Source organism: Falco biarmicus, chromosome 14 (assembly GCF_023638135.1).
Source record: "Falco biarmicus isolate bFalBia1 chromosome 14, bFalBia1.pri, whole genome shotgun sequence".
Classification (NCBI taxonomy): domain Eukaryota; kingdom Metazoa; phylum Chordata; class Aves; order Falconiformes; family Falconidae; genus Falco; species Falco biarmicus.
The window spans coordinates 156,579-177,878 of record NC_079301.1 but is presented as its reverse complement, the minus strand read 5'-3'; the positions used below and the strand labels follow the sequence as shown (position 1 = coordinate 177,878).

The 21,300-nt window shown below is 41.8% G+C and overlaps 1 protein-coding gene across 1 annotated transcript in view; it reads left to right on the top strand.

The window, feature by feature from the left end:
• Positions 1–21,300, top strand: part of LAS1L (LAS1 like ribosome biogenesis factor) — a 28,358-nt gene that overhangs the window by 5,987 nt on the left and 1,071 nt on the right. The window contains exons 7-12 of the mRNA XM_056359491.1: positions 2,681–2,790; positions 11,403–11,488; positions 12,226–12,441; positions 13,657–13,795; positions 14,385–14,767; positions 17,274–17,415. Coding sequence (XP_056215466.1) covers positions 2,681–2,790; positions 11,403–11,488; positions 12,226–12,441; positions 13,657–13,795; positions 14,385–14,767; positions 17,274–17,415 — 1,076 coding nt within the window. The remainder of the gene's footprint in view (positions 1–2,680; positions 2,791–11,402; positions 11,489–12,225; positions 12,442–13,656; positions 13,796–14,384; positions 14,768–17,273; positions 17,416–21,300) is intronic.

The window sequence follows — 21,300 nt, the reverse complement described above, 5'->3', positions numbered from 1 at the left end:
GAGAACAAGCAGTTTGAGCTGTGATGGATGAGAACACTTTGTTCATGTTTATAAATGAGATACGTACTTGTTGGAGATCCCAAGTCTTCCTTGTGGATGTGGATAGTGCTTGGTTTGTTTTCATCCTAGCATGTCTGGAAATTGAGACCTGTCATTCAGAAGTCATTAGCTTCTGTGTTCTATCATCCATCATATACTTTTGCAGGGGACCAGTGGCTAAGGTGCTGCAGTTAAGATTTGTGAATAATTTGCCCCAGAAATCTTTCCCTGATCAGTTTCCCCTTCTTAATAATGGGATGGTTCTTAAAATGTGTTGAGAGCTGGGTTACAAACCTTGTAGAATGTCTTTGGATATGACCTCACCAACATACTGTTGTTACTGGGGAGCTGTTCTCACTTTTGTTTCAATTAATATCAGTAGGGCCTAAAGGAGAAAGTGTGCTAATGTTCCAGTGAAGTGCAGACTTAATCAGCAATGAGAACTAGGGTCAAGAATTTTATTGAAAATGAACATCCCACTTCCTTCATTGTCTTGGTTTTGGAGTATATAACATGATTCTCCTTTGTTTGTCCTTCCCTTTCTGTAGCTGGTACTGGCTTATTTTGTACTTTTTGTGTTGCATCATAAAGGAGACAAGTTGATTATGTGTGGTGAGTGAACTCTTAACATATTAACAGAACAGAGGGAAGTATTTCAAACCAAGTAGGAAAATGCAACTTCAAAATTTAAACTGGCCAGGGTTTAATGGGGAAGGGAGTAGGCAGGCAGTTGCTAAAGAGTAATTTCAAAGCCTTTGTTTCAAAGCACATGTGAAGCTGTTCTTACCCCGTCAAAACGGTGTAAATACATGCTGAAGAGTAATCTATATTACATGCCTCAATTTAATTGAATTCTGCATACTGTGCTTTTGAAATTTCTCCGTTCACTCTGTAAAGCTGCCTTTCTTGTTGACTGATTTCAAGTGGTGCATTTCCAAGTCTGTCAACTGACAAAGTACAGCTGAACTGTGAAAAATGAATGCTCTGTATATACCTGTGTTGTGGATATAGCTTCTTTTAATGTATCATTTTTGCCACTTTAAGGTACACTGCGTAAGAGTGAGCAGAGGCCTTGCCAAGATTGGTCAGCGCAAGGAATGTTTTTCCTTGTGGCTGATACCTGCCAATTCTTACTGAGTTTGTCTTTAATGAAAAACATAATACTAATTTTATGCATTAATTACTGTTGCCAGTAATTTGAAGGGGTGCAAGCATATTGGCCCTTTGTTGGCCTCTGAAACTCTGTTCTGTAGAACAGTAGACCTGTAATCTAAAACTGATTATAGCTGATAAAATCTCTGAAACTTAGAAATGGATTGAAAAAAATGACGTGGGTTTGTTCTTGCACCCTTTAAGGGCAGATGGTTTGGTGCATGCAAATAATTTCTTAACCATGACAGCAACTGAATGTTCCAAATATCAAATAAATACTACTTGAAGCTTTTTTTAGGCTGATATTCAAATGCTTTCCCTGGTTTGGCATAGAAAGAGTAGTACGTGTCTTTGCTAGTCTCCCTGCGTAAATGTATAGTCTGTCTCTAATCTTTTTCATGAAGTAGGAGAATCACCTATACCTAAGTCACCATTATAACAGTATAACTGTACAGTCTCTGATCCAGATACTTCTCTGGCTATTTTGTTAACTACTTATTATAGTTAGAAGTTTATATAAATCTCTGAAGTTGTAAACTAGGCCAAAATAAGCTCTGTCATAGGGGCTGTGTACTTTGTTGTCTAATTGTTCATGTGCATAGGGTAGAGGTACTTAGTCACTTTAAGTCATGTCTTTACACTTGATTTTTCATCTAAAGTATCTTTTGCAGTGGTAGCTTTGCATATATAGGTTAAGAGAGCTAATCAGAGTCCTGAAAATGACACCTTGGTGTTCCAGTCTCATTTTACATTACATTCCTACCTGGCAGGAAAAATAATTCTTTCTTTTCTCTCAGTAGTTACTATCTTCCAAAAAGAATCTGCCAGATACTTGTCAGTGATGTAACATGCTTCATACCAATGTTTTATAGGAAGTGGTGATGGTAAATTGCTACTTGGGTAGCTCAAGGAGCATACGTAGAAGGCAGGTCTTAGCTTGCTGTACAGGCTCAGATAAGGTGTATGTCAAACCAAGAAAACTCTTAACTTTCAGTATTCTCTTTTCCATTCTTGGTACAGCCTAGTAGTCTCGTGTATTGCTCCTACTCATCAGATGCTCTCAGCTGGTTACAGGTTGCCTAGATGACTGCGTTGATTCGACATTTTGATCTACTGTATGTATAATATGACTGGCAAAACCTTGTCCTGAGTAGGCAACCTCATTCCCACCCCAGATGTTGAGTTAATGATTCAAAATGAGTCTGTCCTGGTTTGTGCTGAAGTCAGGGAGAGCAAGGTTTAGAACCAGAATGAGGATGCCAGGACTGACTTCTTGGTGCTGCTGCCTTTTTAATTGAGGCCTTTTCCAAGTATGATGTGGCTTATGTTAATTTTTAATATACTCCTAGGAAGGGAAACTTTTGTGAGTTTTTTGAAGCGCTGATAATGAAGTGCATATGGCCATGTGCATCTTCTCTTAGTAGCAATGCCTTTCTGTTCACCATTGAGGAATATTTTCTGTTAATGTTTGGATTTTTCCTTCACTCAGGTTATGCAGACAGTGCAGTCTGTTTCAAAATCTCGAGAGCTGTGGTCTGATTCCTCTTCAGAAGTGGACTGGATTTTGGCTCAGATCAAAGACCTGATGCAAGAGAACAGGTGTGTCTCTGATAAGGAACTGAGGTGAAAGGTACCGTATGGAGCTATTGCACTGCCTTTTCACTGTGTCGTTCAGCTGATCATTGAGAGAGCACCTGGTTGATTTCCTCAACATCTTTGAGGACTGAGTTGTTGATCTGTGTTAATGAGTAATGTTTCCTGTGCCAGATGGTCTCCAGGGTGTTGTCCCTGACTTAGCTGTGCTGACCCCAAGGCATGTCAGGATCTTCAGTGTCTTCAAAAGCTCTCCTAGCAACCTTGTGTAGACTTTGGTTTCACAGTAGCCTTTAGAATTCTTCATAATTGCAGAGCAGTACTTGGCTTTTTCCGTACTTTCTATCTTTCTATTACTGCAGGGTCTCTAGAACCCAGTTGAGACTTTATCATTACTGTATAAATTTGCATTAAGATCTTGTCCCACTGAGAAATGCGATCAGTGTAACTCTGTAGAGGGGAGAGAGTAGCATGTTACAGGGATGAGCTGTAACTCCGGATGTACATGGTAGGCTCGGCAGTGTTGGGTTAATGGTTGGACTCAATGATCTTAAAGATCTTCTCCAACTTAGATGATTCTATGTTTTGAGTATAAATATATATGCCATACAAGCTGCTGATTAAGAGGTTATCAGATCCTGTGCCAAAGAAAACCCTGAGGAAGAGACTTGCACCTTATTGGTGTTGCCCATTGGTTACTGAGCATGGAGTAATGAGCAAGAAGGCATGAATATTCAGCGATGAGAAGCATAACTTACTAAACATGGGACTTCTATATCACTTAAACTGCCTGTTGCTAGATGCTTGGAAGGTACCTGTGTACCAAAGGCAAGCCATTACACCTACCTGTGATTCTGATTCTCACTGAGCATCCTGTTAGCCACACCTTGTTCGCATGCTCTCCTATTAGTTTACGTTTGTGCAAAAGTTGCTTTTCATAACAGTACTGTCCTATAAGTACATGATCAAAACAAGTTGTTTTTGAAAATACTGTGCTTTTGGTTCACTTGCTGTGCAGTGATTCTGCAAAACATTTTTATGATGTTCCATGAAAGTGTGTTAAATCATGTTCTAGCAGTTGTCTGTCATCACCTTTATACGGACTGCCTGTTGTGTCAGCTCTTGCTATTTGTCCCATACATAAAGCTGCATAAAGTACATTCAACCCGACTTGTGCACATTTCCAAAAGAACAAATAATCTACTTCATCAATCAAACTAGGTCTTCTGACAGAATATTCAGAATTTAGATGCTAGTGACTGTATTTGTGGCCTTTGAGGCACCAGTGTTTCAAAGTTGTGGTCCTCGTCAAGCTGTGAAATACCACGTGCTGGAGGGTGAAGAGAGGAGTTGGGGCAGCTTCATTTTTGAAAGCCTTGGAACTGATGGTGTATTTGAGGATGCAACACTTGGAATACCCAGCCAGTTCCCAGGGCTCAGCAATGCTTGTTCTTTACTACTAGCACAACAAAACCATGCTAATGTTTTTCCCTTTAAACAGTCTCAAGTTCCTATCTTAAGCGCTTCACACTATATATTTATGTCATGGGCAATTCTCAGAGGAGCTCTTTAGGCTGAATTCACAGTTTCGGCAGTGCCTAAACTGTTAGAACAGACAGCAAGTGAGTGGGATGGATTCTGAGGCAGGGCTGTCAATTAAACCTTTGCTACTGTGCTTGTCTGTGTTCTGGCTGGAGAGCAGGTGTGTGGGGAAGGGAAGTCTCTTTGGAGTTCTGTTCAGTGAAAAGACCACAGCATGTGATGAGTTTTCTAACATAGAATCCTAATATGGACCCATTGCTGTCCCAGGAGTGTGCAGTAAAATGGGGAATCTCTAGTCTCTCTCTGGAATTAGTAACCTTAAAACTAACAAACAAACCCCCAGACCCCCTAATGTCAATAGCCAGTTTTCTGCTTTGCAGAGGACTGATTGTCTCCAGAGCACTTCCCAACCCCAGGATACTGGTAGCAGTCTGGCTTGAAGTGGTGCTTGCTCGCAGCATCAATGGTTATCAACAGTTATCACAGCTTGCCATAACTAGCTTTTCTGCTGACAAGCTTGGTTACGTTTTTTTCCCCTTGCTTCTGAAGGGTGCTCCTGAGCAAATAGCAGATATTCTAAGGACAACATAGTGGAAGGAGCCTGCGTAGGCCTGCTTGTAGTGTGTGATCAGTGGGCAAATAAGCAGGAGTTTGCTTTCCTGCAGTCAGCCTGACACCTCTGAAACAGTTTAACAGAATTGAATTTAAGTGCAGCTTTAAGCTGCTTGAATCTGGTTTGGTGGAAAGCTGTTTTGTACAGGGTGCTGTCGTCAGAATGTGACAGCTTTTTTTGCATTACTGTTTTTACGGGAAACTGGTCTGGCAGATGTAGAGAAGACTTGAAAAGTAACCATCCCGCCCCCAACACCACCTCCTGCTTGGAAGTAGTCTGTGTTGTTTTCATGTTCTGTTAAACAGTTTCTCTTAGTCCAAAAGTGCCCGTGTGTGAATCTTCTGTTCTGGAAAGCTGTTATGGTGGATGAGCAGTTAGGGTGCTTCGCTGTTGTAACTGCAATGCGTAGGCTTGTGTGCTTGCTTATGTGTTGGTCAGTCAAATGGAAGGGTTAGGCTTTTCCTGTCTTTCAAAAAGACCCACTTGTGGAAATATTTTAGGATAGCTGTAGATTATAAATGAAACAATTCCTGCACAACGTGTTGGGAATTTCACTGCTTTGCTTAGAAGGTAAACTGGCAGTAGAATAGAATTGGTTTTACATCCTGCCTTCTCCAAGAGTATGTGATAGCATGGATTACAGGGCACCAGCGTGCTTAGGAGATGCTGCTTCCAAAGTTAAAGCAGTTTAAAAAGATTGATGTCTATCTGGGAAAGTCCTAGAACTAGGTGGCACACCTCAGGAGCCTGATCTCATTTCCAGCTTTCTGAGAGCTTTGTTTGGAATTCCAGCCCAATAATATAGATAAGGGTATGAAACTCAGATGCTAGGTGTAACCTAAAGAAACTTCAAAGGCGAGACAAGAATCTGTGAAAAACAGCATCACTGGATCCTTTGTTCCAACAAAAAAGTCTGATGGTATAGTATCTCTAGGGTATCTGTCATTTCTTAAGTAGTCAAATCTGGCAGTAATGTTTTCATAAGAACTTGGTCTTCCCTGCATTGTGCTACATTGAATAAGGCTTTTTTGATGTTTCCCTTAAGCACCGGCTTCAAATAAGGCAAAGAAAACAGACGGGAGGAAGCTGGGTTTTGTGGCTATAAAGATGTATTCTTTTCTGTCTTGTGGGTTTTGTTTCTGTTAGCTGTTTTATGGTTTCCTGATCGACTCCTAATGATGAGGCAACTTCATTAAAATAACTACTCTGATATGTGGGGAAATCTCCCACTTCCAGCAGCCAAGAACGGGGGGTGGGGGGGTGGGGGGGGGGTGCTGTTTCACAGCTCACAGGTTGCAAAACTTGCAAAGAGCCAAACCCTTTGGTGGTGACGCTACTGCAGAGAGATTTTGCAGTTGCCTTTAACTGCCTGTGTTCAGAGAGAAGTTTCGGCAAGAATGTTTTTCTTGGTATATATGTGTGGGTATTATTTCCAGTAAATACTGGTTCCACAATTCCAGACTTTGAGCCAAACTTGTGGAAAGGGAACATACATGTTACTGGATCAGAACAGCTTCGGCAGTGAGTTTCCAACCCTTATTCCTTTTACTTTACAAGCTCTCTCTGACTCCTTTTGCTTCTTTAAGCGGTATTAGCTCCAGAAAGCCCTAGGAACTGCATAACATACTGGTTACAAACACCTAGTTTTGGTACTTTTCTGTATTTTTCTGCTCTTGTCAGCAGTAGATGTCAAATAGGCCAGCTGCTTTAATAAAGCATTTGCCTTGATTTTTGCATAGTGGATTGACTGTGTTCACACACGTGTTTATTCCTGGGAGCTGGCAAAGCCAAAGCAGGGAGGGGGCATTGTGTTGCAGGAGAATGTGGAAGTCTGGTCACCCAGCTTATTATTTCTCCTGGTGAGTTTCTCACTTCTGTATTAGGAGATAGAGAAGTGGGTCAAGGGACTTACTTCACTGACGCCTTTCTTCAAAGCTGAATAGATGACCCTTAACCTTTGCCGCCTTCATTCTTGCTAGGACAACTGGAAACCAAGTGCTGAGCGTGGCTCTAGTGCTGGGTACCACTGTGAGGGTGGTGTTAGTTTCCAAGCCCCTGTGTAAGATGCAGTCATGCATCATGTGGTAGCTCTGCATGGGTTTTGTGGCACTGCTGCAATGCTCTCTGTGAAGTACCTGAAATAATAGTGATGTAATGGAAATGTTTCACCACAGTGACAGTATAGGCTCAGTTCCACAGTCACTGGAGCAATCATTGGAACCAGGTTTTAGCAGGGTGTTGAGATGTACTCATTTTCCACTGACTGTTTTTATATCAAAGAGCTACTTTATTGATTCTCAAACTCCGTTTTTGGTTCAAGCAATGTAAGCCAGATGCTGCCATGCTTCCCCTTATTTAAGCCTTCTTTATGCCTACTTTCTCTGTTTTAATCGTGCAGGGTGAAAATTATTTACTTGAAAAATCAATTTAAGACCTTATCAAAATTCACATCTTGAATCTTGCTGGAGTGTCCTTTCTGCAGACCAGCTATTTCAAGCAGACTAATCAACCTACAAGGCACACAGTTGGTTTTTTTCCCCTGCAGCCAGAACCATAGAATCACAGAATCATTTTGGTTGGAAAAGACCTTTGAGATCATCAAGCCCAACTGTTAACCCAGCACTGCCAAGTTCATCACTAAACCATGTCCCTAAGCATCACATCGATGTGTTCTTTAAAACACCTCCAGGGACAGTGATTCCACCACCTCCCTGGGCAGCTTGTTCCAGTGCTTGACCATTCTTTCTGTGAAGAAATTTTTCCTCATATCCAGTCTAGCCCTCCCCTGGCACAACTTGGGGCCGTTTCCTCTTGTCCTGTCACTTGTTATCTGGGAGAGGAGACCAACCCCACCTGCCTACAGCCCCTTCAGGCAGCTGCAGAGAGCAGTCAGGTCCACCCTGAGCCCCTTTTCTCCAGGCTAAACCCCCGCAACTGCTCCCCATAGGACTTGTGCTCCAGCCCCTTCCCCAGCTCGGTGCCCATCCCTGGACACACTTCAGCCCTTCAATGTCTGTCCTGTAGCGAGGAGCCCAAAACTGAACCCAGCATTTGAGGTGTGTCCTCACCAGCACCAAGTATAGGGGGACAGTCACTGCCCTTGTCATGATGGCCACACTGTTTCTGATACAAGCCAGGATGCTGTTGGCCTCCTTGGCCAGCTGGGCACACCACTGGCTCATGTTCAGCTGGCCATCAGCTAGCACCACCAGGTCCTTTTCTTCCAGAACAGCAAAGGCTGGAACTAGCACTGCAGTGAGATTGCTGCCTTCGCTACGCTTTTAAAAACACCTGACTGTGTCAAAGTTGAGCTGGGGGTGAAGGGAGAAGCAAGAAGATCTCGCTAACCACTTGCCTCTTGCCATCTCCTTGGCAGCCTGCTGACAGAACCATGATGTCTTATTCAGGAAGTTTTGGAGTGTGCTTCATGCAGCCAGGTCCTTGTCTCAAAACCCAACTTGACCTGTTCTCCTGTCTGGATCCTTAAGGGAGAATCTTAGTATCGTACAGTTATTTGTATTGCAGTATGGCAGGTGGCTTAATGAAGAATCCTATTAGAGTCTGTATGTTGTTTAACATTGGAAAGTTGCTTGAATAATACGGTTTTGCTTGAGAGAAAATGATTCCAATTAATCTGCATTTTCTACTGAAGCTCTCCTCTGTTGGAACACTTATACTGTGTTGCTCATTTCAGAGAATAACAGGACAAAGGCCAGACTGCATCTGAATAAATGCTACATGAGCTGACATCAAACAAGTGGCCTTATGGACAAATGCTAAATCCCACTAAGAACCAAGTTTAGCTGGCTGAGCGTGATGAACAGTCAGGCAAATCAAAAGCAAATTCTTCCTGTAGAGGGGAGACAGAGGTGGGTTGGAAGCCTCTGAATGGTAGAGCAAACTCTAGGATTAGGCACTTGGTCCCATATTTCATCCTTGAGCGCCTACTTCATCTCATGCTATTTTTATTCCAGCATCCAGATGCATTTTTTAAATAACACAAGTTATTCACAGTTAATGGAAGGCTGTGCTTTTATCCAGCTTTTTAGAACCACTTATGCACTTTATTTGAGAGCCCAAAATGATTAAAGACAGTTCCCAGAAAGGATTCATCCATGTATATTCTACTTCTGTTTATCAATAATAGCATGTTAACGGTATTGAAAATGAGACCCTATCACACTCTGGTTTCCATTGGTTTTTAAATAGCAGCATAAATACAGTGACATGGCATGGGGTTTCTTTTAAGTGCAGATTTATCTATCTTTAGAGGGAATTCTCCATTAAACGTTCTTGTGTGAATGGTCATAGATTCTCTTCTTCAGAAACTCAATAAAAGCTCTACTTTCTCTAGCCCTTGCTATCAGTCTGTTCTCCACCATGACATTTGTTTGAGAAGACGAATAATAGTATGCTACTAAGGCAGCAATTTATAATCAAGTAAGTTTTTTACTTAACAAACAAACTCTGCAAGCTTTACACATTAAGTTGTGCTTTTATGTTTATGTTAGTGAACACAGAGATTCCTAGAAGTTGTTTTTGAATGCCATTGTGGTAATCACTTCTGCTTTGCTTCATATCTCTCCTGAAATGGTGCAACTGTTTCCTCTCTCATTCATATGGAGTCTGTCATGTATCGCTAGTGCTTCCTCAGTGGCCTCTGTGAGACTGGAATTTTCTGAAGGACCGACTAATGGTACTGTCCTTCTCAGCTGAAGACAGGGTTGTTCCTGCAGTCTCCTGTGTATTTCTGAAGGTGCTTAATTTAAAATAATTTTTTTATTATTCACTCATGGAAAATAGAGCACATGAAGGGGAGGAAGGCGCAGAATGCATTGGCAAGGCTGTGACTTCATTAGGTTTGGCAACTTGGATTGTGCACTCAGAGGTATGAGAGTTTGAGTTCCCTTGAATATGTCAAGTGACCTATGAAAGTACATTTGTAATTTAGAATGCCAATGTAATTCTGAGTAAAGCCTTTCATTTCCCCTGCCAACATACCCTGTAATTTGGGTTATGCAGGGGGCAGAAGATTCCTACAGACCTAAAGCAGAATGAGCTAACTGCAAAGGATCCTCTGTTGTCTGCTTCAGAGAATTGACCCAGTGGACCTTTTTTAGTCAGATGTTTTTCTGCTTAAAAAGTTCTCAACTGAAGCTGCCGTCTGCATGGAGCTGTCCTTAATAGTTGGTGATGATCAGTCATTGCATGTAGGACTCATGGTAGTTAGGCTGGAGCAGTTTCCAGAGAAGAGGGGAATTGAAAGTGGGCTTGTATTTTAGAAACAAATTACATTCTACCACTGCCCTTCTGATTTCCCACCACATCATCTGCTTATGACAAAGTGGTCTAGTGTTTGTGTGTGTTGTTTCTGCACTCCGAGATCTTCAGCTGCTGTTCGTATTTATAAAAATCCTGTATTGGATCTATGTCACGGTTGGATGTTTAGATTTGGAAGTCACCCCTACTGGAGAAGGTGAATTTTTTGATTCATTCTATACCAAACTATGCTGTGTTTGACATGGGTACTACCGTTCCAAATCCAACAGGTCTGATAGCAAAAGCAGTTATTTCTTTGGAATTTATTCGGTGTTCAAAGATGGCCACCTTGGGTTTTATTCTGAGAAGTGTTTATTTTAGTGCTGTATCTTTGCACAGATAGACAAGCTTATGGATAGAAGCACAAACAGAAGAACTCAAAGAGTATCCCATGGCTGGATATTGGGGTAGTTATGGGAATTTTACTTCGGTCCCTTTTGCTGTATTTTACTTTCAAGTGTCAGTTGAGCCTATGTGGGTCCCCTCAGTCTTCCACTTGACTTAAGCCAGCCTAACAGGAGATGAAGTGGTACTTTAGCTTGACCGTTCAGTGCTGTCAGACTAACCGAAGTTCGCAGGATAGCTATAAGGGCAGAAGACATCCAAGCAAGAACTGTAGGTGCTGTAGGGAAGAGCATTTGTGACCCTGCCACAGCCTACCTGCCGAACAGCTGTGTGAACTGCGCCTTAAGTGTGCCTTGCCAGCAGGTCAGCAGGGTTGGCTTTTCCCCTGAACCTGGCTCTGTGAGCCAGAGATCCTCAAATCTTGGCTGGCCAACTGGCAGAAGACTTGGATCATATTGCAAACCATAGGTATTTCAGTATGATGAATGTTCTGTGCTTGTGAAATGTTTATGACAAATGTTCCTGTGCTTTTGAAATACCGAAATATTTGCCTCTGCAACTCGAGCAGAAATGTTTCCTTCAGGGTTCTGCTTCTGTTGCAATTTGCACATTCCCTCCAAGTCTAGTGGGATATATCCAGCCCCAAACTGGCACATGATTTTAGTGCTTTACAACAAGCTGGATCACCTCCTCGTAGTTCCAGGCATTTGGCTCTCAAACTTGTTTCAGAACTGGTAGAAGTGGGGGTTTAATATGTAAAGGACTAAGTGGCATTAATCAGACTCTGTGATTGCTCTAGGGAGGCAGTGGCTGAAGCTCTTCTCAGTGATGGCTTTCTCATCCCAAAGATGGATTGTCTGAAGATGTTAAATATCAAGTATGAAGGTTAGTGTTTTGGGCACCACATAAGTAAAAAGTGCATAGCTAGTGTTATGTCCAGGTCTGTTCTTTTGTTCTCATTATATTGAAATCTGTAATTCTCTGCATATTTTTCATATGTCTGGGTCCTTAAACATCTTCTGACTTGTTCTCCAGACCCCTTTATGGCCATATATAGCTGTCGCTTTTGCATAAATCTCTTACCATGGAAAGATAGCTCTTCAGCACTGAATGCTGGCTGGCCAAAACATCTTTCAAAGCTTGCATCTCTGCTCATGTCTGCAATAGCTACTGATTTTGTGAACTCCCACTAGTTTCTTTTCTACACTGAAGATTTGGAGCAAATCTAAATGGTTATTTTTGAGCACCAGTTGCATCTTAGTTCCATGCTGCTGCCTGTATGCCTGGAGTTGCACAGATTTTCTGCAAGAGAATTGGGTACCTAGGGGCACTGAAAATTAAGAATTTGTCAGTTTCCCTGGGACCTCAACAGCTTTTCCTATGGTTCACCGTGTGATTAGATCAGGCATTGTATTTTTTGCTTTCAGTGAGCTGTTAATTATCAATTTGCTGCTTGTTTTACTTCCCTAGCATAAGAAAATAATAGTTCCAGGTTCAGTGAGGATCCCAGGAAATACCTCAGAACAAACTACTTCAGTTTCAAACAAGTGTCACACCAGTGGTTCACAAAAAATTACAAACCAGTGAATTTTGGCTTCTCTGGTTTTTTCTTTTTACTGCAGCAAATAAGGAGTTATGGCAGTTCAAAATTCCTCAGACCTTTTACTGCTTTTGGCAGCCATTGCTGACAGGCCTCCTTTCCCGAAGTTTTACACAGATCCTAATAGAGAAAATGTTTGTGGAACTGAAGGAATGTTCTGACTCTTCAGAACTCCGGCCTCAGTTCTTGATCAACTGGATTTCTGAGATGCTGACTGGCATTGCCAAAGTAAACGCTGGTGAGTATGCATGGAATTTCTGTGTGTAAGTAGTGTAAGGGTCTGTTCTGTACTACTGTGAAAACTGGGGGAGTGGTGTGACCTTTAGATGGAAACTGCAATAACCTAATTGCTACATTTTGGCATGTGTGTGTAGAGCTTTTATTGTTGCATTTCTTACACTTTTCAACCAGCAGCTTATGTATGTCATGCATTTCTTAGCATGTTGAAATTGTTATTAGCAGCTATGCTGCAGCCTCCTCAAGATAGGAATAGCCAATCTCCCCCATGAAAGTTTGGGCCCTTAAGTGCTCTTTTTTCCAGATATTAGTACTTGTAGGAAATAACAGTAGCAGACAACAAATAGATGATGTTGTATGCAACCTGTTCTGTCCCTGTTCCCAGTTCTCTCCTCACTTAACAGAAGCCTGCCTTTACAAGATACTTACATAGTCTTGCTGTCTTTTTTTAATCCTATCACAGGATTTTCATGCCTTCTAGGCTTACACAAAAGTAATAAATAGTATTTTGTTTTCTGTTCTTAACTCCTTAGAACTGTTTAAACAGGCAGACAGAATGTCTCACTCCAGAGACAGGGCAGGGAAGAGCTTTAATTATTCAAAGAGTGTCACGGGAGTTCTGATAACAGGACTTTTATAGTGCAATATAGTGTAACCCTGGGGAGGTTTCTGGCTGGCTAATTGTGCCGCCTCTTCTGTCTTCTGCTGGTCTGGCTCAGTGTGCACCAAGATTTTGCCAGTATCTGTGGCAGTCGTGGGTTAATGTTTGACGCTTGCAGTCAGCACTGAGCATATCTATTATGTACCAAGATTCCTAAGTGGTGGTAGTTCCCAGCTGTTAAGTCTATTCATTGCAGTGCTATCTGGAATGATCTCAGGTCCCAGAAGCAGCATACTGGGACAATATTTGGGACAATACTGTACAAATACATTTTGTGGCTTTTCTGTCTGGCATGGCATGCAGAGAACCAGCTTGGGAACATCTACATCTTGCTGTGCTCGCATCTGTGTTATATGCACACATAACCTAGCTGTCAGTGCATTGGCAAGTCCCTTGTAGCACCTTGATGTATTTGGTCAGTACATCTGGTCATGGACTGGGATTGGGATGTCAGCTTGTCTGAGAATGAGTGTTCTGGTAAAAAAAGCAAGGGGATAAAGGGCGTGTTTGTAACGAGTTTTGAGCACCTTGTTGTTTTCATTGTCTTCTTTGAAGGGAAGAAGAGACAACAACACTGTAACAAACAGGTGTCCGTGAAGGAGCTGTTCCTCCATAAAGTTCCTTTGCAGTGGATAAGACTGACTGATAGTTGCTTGGAAGCTCCCTGCTGGGCCACCCCACACCTTCTTCAGCTGTAAGTTTGATCCGGTGACCTAGAAAAGGGACAGCAAATAGTGCTCTTGTAATAGCTTTGGCCGGCTCTCTTGTGATATGCTGAGTTATAGGTGTGTTCCCTTCCTTTGCATCTAGTAGAAATTGTGGCAGGTACGTAGGAAGCCCTACTTGTTGCTGCTCGTCTCCCCACTGATTTTACCAAGAGAAGAAGGAGGAGAATTTAAGAGGATTGTGCCCTCAAAATGAAAGCGGAGATTATCGGGGGAGGTAAAAGCTTGAATAGAAGCAACCTGATCAGAAAAAAAGTGACTTGGTAGCAGAGATGTGACTGCTTATACAGGCTATACGAATTTAGCACAGGTGGTAACTTGTTCACATGAGAACAGCAAAGCAGGAATTCCATTAGAAGTATCCCAAGTCCTTAATCACAAAGAAGGAATATTTCAGCATCCACTCACCAGGGAAGAATCAGATTTTACCTGTTAGAGGAGATATATGAATGAGCTGTCCTGGAGGAAACTCACACTTAAAGGCTGCTCAGCTTGATAAACTTTCATCTGGAGTCTTTTTTGCTTCTAAGACTTTTACGCTGACCTTTTGCTTTCTAGGATTCTCACAATCATGAGACCTCGCTTGCCACGTTCTTCGCGGAAGAACCTTCTCTATCTCGCTTCAGTTTACACAGAAGGAGGTGGCCCTTTGTCCAGTCCAGGCATCTCTTCAGACTGCAGTGAACAGCCAATTTATACTATAGAGAGCTTACAGTGGAGGGCCAGGCAAGAAAATCAGGTTAAAAATCAAGCACAGACTGTAGAGAAACAAGATGATGTGCTGGAGAGAGATGATGGTGTAGAGGAGGTGGAGGAGGAGGAGGAAGAAGAGATGGTAACTGAAACAAATCCTTTGGAAGGACTTGCTCGCTCTGGTAACCTGGCGGCTATTGCTGAGAAAAGGGCAGCACTGCAAGGGTCGGCCTGGCAGATCACTGCAGGTAAAAAATGACTTTGCAAGACTTAGTCTTTGTCACTGGCAAGTGTTAATTGAAATGCAAAGGCATCTCAGCTCTCTGGGCCTGACCAGAATTGAAGCATGCTTCAAAATCACCTGACTGCCAAATCACTGAAAACTCGGGGGTTTTCTCTCCAATCTTCTGTTTATGTGCAGGGGTCATTTCTCTTAAACTCTTTAAATACTATGAGTGCTTTTTCCAGGAGCATGTTGTTACTGCCTCATTAAATTTTTTATCAGGCTTTTGCAAACTGTTTAGAATTTCAGTGTATCCCATTGATGGGGCACATATATCCCAGCTGTGAATGGCAAAGAAAACATGCATGTTTCTTGGACTTCTGTTTGTCACACATGGGGATATTTGAAAGCACAGTTTGGCTATGCTGGAAAGCACCACTCATAGGCTTGTAATTTCCATGCTCCAGGAAAACTGCTGTTACGACATGCTGGCAAGCAAAAAAAAGGAGCAAGGCAAGTGTTTAGAGGGAATAAACAGCATATCCAGTGTTTTTTTAGCTTTATTATGGTAGCCATACTTTCTCATTGGGGTGGAGGGTTCTGTAGCTAACAAGATTTTTGGATAAGTGATGTATGGAGGGACTGAAGACAGGAGGAGGAAGTTGGTGGAGAGGAGTTGGAGGCAAAATGGTATTTAAAGGATGACAAAGAAAAGCAGCGATTAGAAGACAATGAAGTCTTGTACCCTACTCAAGTCAAACAGCTGTCCCCCCCAAAAAAAACCCAAAAACAAACAAACACCAAAACCAAAAGAGATCTGCCTAAGCAGCTTGGCTTAGTTATGCAGATGTGGACAGCTTGTTAGAGCTGGATGTTTTGAGAACAGTTCAGTGACTTCGGTTCTGGTCAAGCAAAGCTTTCACCGAAAGAACACGCGTTGTGTCCTGAAGCACCTGATTTCTGTGAAGATTCTGTTCTTGTAGTTGTTTGTGGGTAAACTTAATTTCTGTTTGAATAACATTTGTGTGGTTACCATCCTGAAACAATTTGAAACTATAGCCAGGAGGTATGTACAAACCCATGGTAACATGTGGTGTATCAACTACTTACTATGTTGTTCCCCAAAGAGTATTCTTAGCCTGTTAAATATTTACAATGGTAATTGGCCTTATAGCTGTGTTGGATGTTACCAAATGCTATATTTGCCCCTTTCTTAATTGTAAAATTATAACACTTAGAAAGCACTATCCTATGTCAAGATTTTTTGTTCTATTAAATGCCCAAGAACAGTAAACAAATAAATCTGCCAGTTCTTTAGGGCAATGCTTGGGTTTTTGAGCAGATAACAGGTACGCAAAACAAATCGGTTTCAGGCAAAGAGAAGGAAATGGCCAAGTTGTAGGTGATTTTAGCAGGGATCTCAAATAGCTTTTGTAATTATTGCATGCTCTGTGGAGTGGGGTGCCTTATCTTCTGAAGGCTTCTGTCTGCTGGTCTTTGCTGAGCTGCTTGTAAGCATTCCAGAAACGTGTTCTGGTATCAAGAGAGCACATAGGTTTAAGAAATCTTTTTGTCAAAACAATGACACATAACAATTAGTATCTTTTTAGTTGGGAACTGTCTTTTAACTGTCGTTGAATTTTTAGCACCACGCCATAAAGGAATGGGCTTACTGACGTTATCGGTTGTGATGATTTCCCATTGTGCCGTTTCTGGCCCCCATTGGAAGCCAAATTTAACGGATATGAAGTCATGGAGTGGAAACAGCAATAGGTGCTCATAAAAACAAATAACAGAATTTCCAAGACTTTGTGATATTCTTTTTCTTTGCCATCTCATCCCAGCCCACTTGTGGGTCCAGAATTGCTTTATGGATTAATAAGGCTTTCTTAGCTTTCTTAGAAGCTCTTTAGAAGAGAAGCACCCTTCTACTTTTGTAGCTTCAGTTCTTCTTTAGTCACTGTTGCACTGTTGCTGTGCAGCTGCTATTGTCAGCGAGTCGTTAAGAAGCTGATGCTTCGTCTCACTGCAGAAATGAGCTACTGGATGCAAAGGTGCTGTTTTGTATCTTCCTATGTGTACAAATACCTCTTTCCATTTACAGAAGTATGCAGAGTAATTGTTTTTTAAATTATTGTATGTAAGTCAATGTGTACGTTTTCAAACCAAAGTATGCTTGGAAGAGGAAGGTAAATATTGAAGGGCTGCTCCAGAATACTGTGAGGTTTCTTTTAATGGGCATTGTCTCACAGCAGCTTGGACGAGCTGTGCTGTGTAGGCTGTATGATGTTACATGACTCTAGATGTGTCCCTGTTGTCTCAAATACTACAGTGACTTTCTTTGGAAGAGATAGTAAAGTTAGAAATAAAATTAGTTAGAACTCAAGCTTATTTTTGCAGAATACTGAAATTGTTCACTCTTGCTGAATGGCTGAGTTGTGTGAGACAGTGTTTGTGGACTCAAGGGGATCTTGTATTTTTGAAAATCTCTCTGGGGAGCTCAGACTTCTTTATGTACTGTTTTTACCCAGATGAAGTACAGTGGAAAGACTTTCCTCTTGGCAAACTCCCAGGTCAGACAGATGACCCTGATGGTCTCATGTTGGATAATTATTCCATGATGTCCCTGCTTGATCAGCCAGTGAGAGATGAGTGGAAGCCTCCCAGTACAAAGTGAGTAATGGTGTGGGCAGGACTTTGCCCCTGAACCATGAAATGCATTTCTCTCTCTCTGTGCCTTGTACTGTATGTTGTGAAAAATTAAGGATAATATTTCCTTTTTACTTCTGTTTGATCTATGTATCTACTACAATCTCTACTAACTGCACTTCTCATGGATTTTTCAAGTAATGTGTGTTCGGAAGGACCTCTGCAGTGGTGGTGTTAACAGCATAACAGTCTGCTTTTCAGACTGGGCCAACAACTTTCAGTGTTGCCTGATGCTGTTTGGTAAGATGCAGTCTGCTGATGCTTTAGAGTTACTAGTCTGGAAGTGCCAAATTTTTAAAACAAGCTACTGAGAGCTGGTGCAGACTGCCTGGTGATACGCTGGGGTGAATAACTTCGATGGGAAGAACTGTGGCCTTGCAATTAAAACATTCAGGACTAGAAGCCTTGGAAGTCATTTAGCCTCCCCATTGTCAGTTTTCCCAGACTGGCTAAGGAGTCGTCGTTCTAAAATGCACAGTGGTTTGCTGAGACACTTTGAGGTGCATTAGTGGGAAAGCCTGAAGATGAGGAGAGAAGGTAGCCCCAGGAGGTGGTTGGCTGTAGATTGCTTTTGTAACACCTGAGGAGGGAATTGGCTGTTTGTAACTGGGGCGGTGAATATGCTGCGAGTTTCACATCAGATGTGTCTCTGTTCTGTATGCTTGAAAGGGGAGACTACAGTACACTTCCTGAGCAAGGTCTGTGTCACTGCAGTCCCAGTTTTCCATCCTGTGGGTAACCCAGCATGAGGCAAACTCTCTTCACCCTGCCCGGCTGCAACGGGAAGCTTCCTGCTTGTTTGTATTACGTTAATCTGACCGTGTGCTTGCATTGTTGATGGGCACAGAAGTTACTGCTACCTGTATTGCTGTGACAGCTCACCAGTATCATTGGAAGATACTTCATGAAGCCCTAACAGTCATCCTTTGAAGTTAAAAGAATATATTCAACACTTGGCTTTCTGCATTTGTCTCCATCTTTTCCTGTCATCCGGTCTGGGAGTTGCTGCTTGTAATTGCTGCTGTTCTTTCCTTCTGGGAAGGTGCTTCTGTTTTGCACTCCGTGGGTCTTTTGCACTGCCTGAAAGTTAAATGCAGTGGCATAATTGGCAATAAAAAATGTGATTTCCGTGGTGTCCTTTGGTGAAGCGAGTTTATAACCTTACCATCTTCACTCCTGCTCTTTCTAAAAGAAACCAGCACAAGGATTGTGAGATACTGCTGTTTAGCAGTTTCAAGTTATTAGCACAGCCTCAGCAGGTTTGAAAACTCAAGTTTCTGTTAACTGGGGCTTTGATCCTGAGCCACAGCATTTTGGCATTGCCCAGTGACCTTTTCAGAGCTGCAGCTAGTAATTTAAGCTGGAGGTCTGACCTCAGTAAAGAAACACAGGTTGTCATGGAACTAATGGTAGCATTCTATAAAGCTTTAGTCAGTTCACCTCCATTACTAGATGAAGCTTACCCATTTAAACCATCCTACTGAAGGCATTTTAATGGGGTCATTATTTCACCCTTTGAAGGCAAAGGAACCTGAATGCTGTAAGCTATCAAATCAGTTTAATCACATACACAATGGGAGATGGGCTTATATGTATTTTAATCCAAGGAACACTTCAGAATATGAATGAATGGCAGTTACTTGCTTAAACACTTGATAGGATAACTCTCTTAATCAGTGATTCTTTACCTGTAGTTGATGGGCCCAATCTAGTAGCTTCTAAAAAAAAATGTGAATAACAGTGACAGTCATGCAGCCTGAGGTGTTATGTTGGGAAGAGCTCTTGCACATACTCCTCTCTTTTAATATTCTCAGAGTTGTCTTCAGATTAGCTTCCAGTTCCAAACCTTCCAAAGACCAAGGTTCCCATTCTCCACCCTCTTCGTCATCTTCCCTGGGACTAGTCTGCTCTTGCCAGTTCAGGCCTGCTGAGAAGGTATTGTTTCTGCCTGATTCATCCAATTGAAATGTAAAATTAGCATCTCAGAGATAGCTAGGTAATGAAAAAGAAACTGTCCTTTCCTACTGCTCCTCTTTCTGACAGTCCAATTACTTGATAAAGTCCTTGGTTCCAGCACTTCTGCAAGAGGTTAAATCCTTTTGGAGTTCTCTTGAATGGTGTCAGTCACTGACAAGACCTGTGCTTTTGAGCACTGTGTGAGTTTCCCCTCAAACTGTGAAGAGAGCAGGTAACTCTGTCTTCTGGTAGTTTTATCATCCCCAAAAGAAGAGTAAATATATACTGGAAGCAAAAAAACCCCTTTTGATTCAGCAGAAGAGACCTTTGGTATCAGCCAGCTATGAATCATGTTTCTTGCAACACGTTCCATGTTGGGAATAAGGCAAATTCCTGAAATTTGCATATCTACTTCTAGTCTGGAGAGCCCCAGCTCTCTCGCTGTAGTCACAAGCGATAGAATGCTTGATCTCAGAGACTTTAAAGCCATTTGACTTGATGTTTGGGTAGGTGGGTTCATTGATAAGAATAAGGAGCTGCAGCAGAATTCTAATTGGCTGCAGTAATCAATACCAATTGGCACCTAGTCAGCAGGCTTTGGCAAGAGATGGGTGGGGCTTTCTTAATGTAATCCTTATTGGCTTGGTTGGTTTTTCTGTGCGTGGTAGCTGATATCATCATTATGGAGGCTGTAATTAAGTACATACGGAGTAGTGTGATTCACTGTTCTGGCTTGTTCATAAGCTGCGACTTGAAATCAGCTGTAGCATGTGCCCATTTTGACTTGTGTGTTGTAGGCTTCAGGTGTTCTACAATCCCAGTATATTTCTTGGAGTGGTTTCTAATGATTCATACCTAATGATTCCGAGTTGTGCTCTACAAAGGAATTCCTCTAGAAACTAGAAAAACTGGTTAGTTTTTCAGTGTATAGTTTGAAGTTGTATAAATAACATTTTCCAAACATTTCAGTCTTGTTTGGAGGAATTATTTTCTGTCTTCATATGTTTTTTTGGCTTTGTTTTAGTGTGAGACATAAATTTCTGTGATGCTTGGATACTTTGGAAAAGCTTGCCCTTCCTTCCTCCCTAGTCCCAAAAGATTGTTCTTCGGTGGGTTTTCTGATCTATGCTGTGTGTATTGACAAAGTTTCTGTTTAGCGTTGCTGGGGCAACCTCTGAAGCTTTGAATAGCTGCTGTCATCCTCAGGCAGGTGGTTTGGTTTTTGTGATAAGCATATGTGCTTTTTGTTTACTCCCAGTGTCAGTTTTACCTGACAACAGGAGCAGATTTGGCAAATAATGACCACTTGGAGAGTTTTCTGAGGGTGGAGTCACTGACATGAAATTGCTGTAGTGATTGCATCAAGTGCTTACACTGATATTTCAAAATGGGATTCATCACTAAATGGTCATGGATGATGACTGGGTTTTGTTGTCCTAAGGATGAGATGCATAAGCAAGTAGATGAAAGGGATGGTTAATACATGCTGAAGGGTAAAGACAGTGAGTAGGCATGAAATATATTCCTGTCTTGGAGGATGCTAGATTGTAGCTAGGAGTACATGAGCTTTCCTTGGGCATAAGGAATAGAGAAGGTGAAAAAAGTGCACAAGACAACCAGATTTTCCCTTTTTCTTCTTCACGTCAGATACCAGGTTTCAAGTGGATCCTTTAAAGATTTGTTTTATTGATAAAATGTAGCTTTCACCTTCACCATTCTCATAAAACAAGTGAAAATGATCTACTTAACAACACGGTAGTGATTCAAGTTCCTTCAAGCAGTAAAACTTCGGGTAGGGACAGGTTTATGTATGTTCTCCAACTGTTCTTTGAGCCTTGTGTTTTGACAGTGCCTTATTCTGGGTACAGTATATAAAATCCTACTTGTTCCATG